This window comes from Phaethon lepturus, unplaced genomic scaffold, assembly GCF_000687285.1.
Source record: "Phaethon lepturus isolate BGI_N335 unplaced genomic scaffold, ASM68728v1 scaffold12161, whole genome shotgun sequence".
Taxonomy (NCBI): domain Eukaryota; kingdom Metazoa; phylum Chordata; class Aves; order Phaethontiformes; family Phaethontidae; genus Phaethon; species Phaethon lepturus.
In genome coordinates, this window is record NW_010515599.1 from 20,935 (window position 1) to 23,978 (window position 3,044).

General features: G+C 37.6%; 1 protein-coding gene across 1 annotated transcript in view; it reads left to right on the top strand.

The window, feature by feature from the left end:
- Nucleotides 1-3,044, top strand: part of GABPA (GA binding protein transcription factor, alpha subunit 60kDa) — a 24,579-nt gene that overhangs the window by 17,847 nt on the left and 3,688 nt on the right. Inside the window, exon 8 of the mRNA XM_010295831.1 lies at nt 1,139-1,331. Within this exon, the coding sequence (XP_010294133.1) occupies nt 1,139-1,331 (193 nt within the window). The remainder of the gene's footprint in view (nt 1-1,138; nt 1,332-3,044) is intronic.

Sequence of the window (3,044 nt, forward strand, 5' to 3'; positions counted from 1 at the left end):
CAGAAAGGAAAGCAAACCCATGGCAAGCACAGGAGCCTGCCAATTAATAGCTAAATAGCAGTAACAGTTATAAATTCAATTTAGCACATTCAAATCAAATCTGTCATCTCAAACCCTTCGAGCCCCACATTGGGTGCCCACCGCTAGTCCAATCCAAAGGATACTGTCCTGGTTTCAGCTGGGATAGAATTAATTTTCTTCACAGAAGCTAGTGTGAGACTATGTTTTGGGTTTGGGATGAGAAAATGTTGATAACGTGCTGATGTGTCAAGGACAGTCCAGCTTCTCATGCTGGTCTGCCAGTGAGAAGGCTGGGGGTGCACAGGAAGCTGGGAGGGGACACGGCTAGGACAGCTGACCCAGGCTGGCCAAAGAGATATTCCATGCCATATGACATCGTGCTCAGTATATAAAGCTGGGGCAAAGAAGGAGGAAGGGGTGGAGGGATGTTCGGAGTTATGGCGTCTGTCTTCCCAAGTCACCATTACGTGTGACGGAGCCCTGGAGCTTCCCTGGAGATGGCTGAACACCTGCCTGCCCATGGGGAGGGGTGAAAGAATTCCTTGCTTTGCGTTGCTTGTGTGCACGGCTTTTGCTTTATCTATTGAAACTGTCTTTATCTTAACCCGTGAGTTTTCTCACTTTTACTCTCCCGATTCTCTCCCCGTGGGAGAGTGAGCGAGCGGCTGCGTGGGGCTTAGTTGCTGGCTGGACTTAAACCATGACAATATATATGTGTGTGTGTATGCCTGAAGGAGAATAAGCAGCTCTTGCTCAATGTGTTCTGTTTTATGGATAGGTATGTGTCTAAATGACCATGTGTACTGCTATATAATTTTTTTTTTTCTTAATTTCTAGGGACAGGTATATGAGATGTCTTGATTTTTTGTTGTTGTTGTTGTTGTTGTTTATTTGTTTTTCCCTGTATTCATCAGTTTCTTTTTGAGTAGATTACTACTGATGACTTTGCAGGAGAATGTTTGCAAAGGATAATTAGAAAAATCAATTAAATGCAAGTTTTCATTCCATCATATGTTCTGTGTTGGTCTGCTTTAATATGTTGGTTGAAAATTTTTAGCTATGAGGGTAATATAAAAAGGACTAATTGAAATGGATGTTGTTATTCCTATTTCAACAGGAAACAATGGCCAGATCCAGTTGTGGCAGTTTTTATTAGAACTTCTCACTGACAAAGATGCTCGGGACTGTATTTCTTGGGTTGGTGACGAAGGAGAGTTTAAATTGAATCAACCTGAACTGGTTGCGCAAAAATGGGGACAGCGCAAAAACAAACCCACGATGAACTATGAGAAGCTTAGTCGGGCTTTGAGGTAAGAAAATTTAGGAATTGATCAGCTATGAGGTGATTTGCTTCCACTTGGCTACTTTATTTTTAACTATCATAATGCAAGACTCGCAGCTCTTTTAGTAAAGGGATAAACAGATCCTCTGAAGCTACTCCTTCCCATCAGATCATACTAATCTTAGGCACAAGGTATTTGTTGGGGTTTTTTTTTCTTTTTTTGTAAGCTAGTACAATAACTTACTGAAAATATATTTTCTTTTTCAATATTATTGCACACTGACATGATAGTTAATTTGGGTAGCTCACTTTTGGAAATATATTTCTGTTTGATGTATCTTCAGCATTTATGCTTTCAGTAGTGTGCCAAACAATATTGATTATTGGTGAAAGATAAATAGAAATATGTGAATACTGTGAATTATCGACTTATTTTTATTTTTTATGGTTTACTTGTTTGTATTCATCTTGCTTTTGTTATGTTACAAAGCAGATACTTTCCTGTAATTATGTAAGTGCTAGTCATTTTCTGTATGTAACAAAATTTCTAAGTTGAAATATTCATTGATCCATTCTATTGTTATGCTAGGGATGTTAAATTGAAAAATGCATTTGGCAGGTAAGTTTCAACAGTTGTTGTGATTCCTTTATCATCTGAAGAAATGGAAATGGCTGTCTTCATTCCATTGTGATTTTGTAGTTTGACATTGGTAAAAGGGATTTGTATTATTGAGTCACTGTAGGTGATGTGCTTGCGGAGGGGTAAGAATGCAAGTACCTGAATTTCAGACTTTTTTTCCTGTGATTATTTTGGCTTCTGGAACCATTTGATAATTCATCCAAGTACTCTGAAATCATTAAGATTGAACTTCTAATTTCTTATTCTGATATGGTTAAATCCATTTCTCTTGATTAGTTTTCAAGAAAGGTATTTATTCTCTAATCCTGCAAATTACTTAAGCAGTTTTAAGAATTATATGAGTGAAGTTGCATATGGTTGAAACCTGAGATTTACTTCTCAATATTTCCACTTTTGGCTACTCTGTTATTCTAAAAGGAAGTAAACTCATCTAGCATTGTTTAAAAAAAAAAAAAAGAAAATCAACTTCTATTTAATAATACCTCCATGAGAAATGATGATAACGTTACCATATTCTGGCTTTCTTTAGCCTTTTAGGGAGGATTTAGATAACATCAATATGCATAATGCTGAATGAGTACTTTTGCTGGGGGAGATGGAAGTCTAGAAGACCATGAATGGCATAGAGTCAGTAAAGAATGACTGCTCAGTATCTCATTTACATGAACAGGAGGCATCAGGAAGAAACTGGGAGGCACCTGATACACAGCTTAATTTTTGTTTGTCTTGTAACTTCTTTAAGCACAGTATAGTGGATGCCAGGCTGACTATCAGTTTGAGAGGAAAGTGGACAAATTAATGAAAAAAATATTTTTAAAGATAATAGGTACGGGAAGATGCAACTTCTAGAAGTTCCTGAGCCCCGGATCATTGAAAGCAAGGAAGAGCATCAATATATGCTTACTCTGCTTTCATGCTTTTCCTTAGGTGTCCTCTTTTGGTCTGTTGGAGTCTATTTCCTGTTTTAGGTAGATGTTTAGTCTGGTCTTGTATTGTTGTTCTTGCATTATTTATATATAAAATTAGAATGTTATTTTTTTCGTAGGATCACAGAATCCCTTGGGTGGGGAGGGCCTCAGGAATTGTCTGGTCAAACCTCCT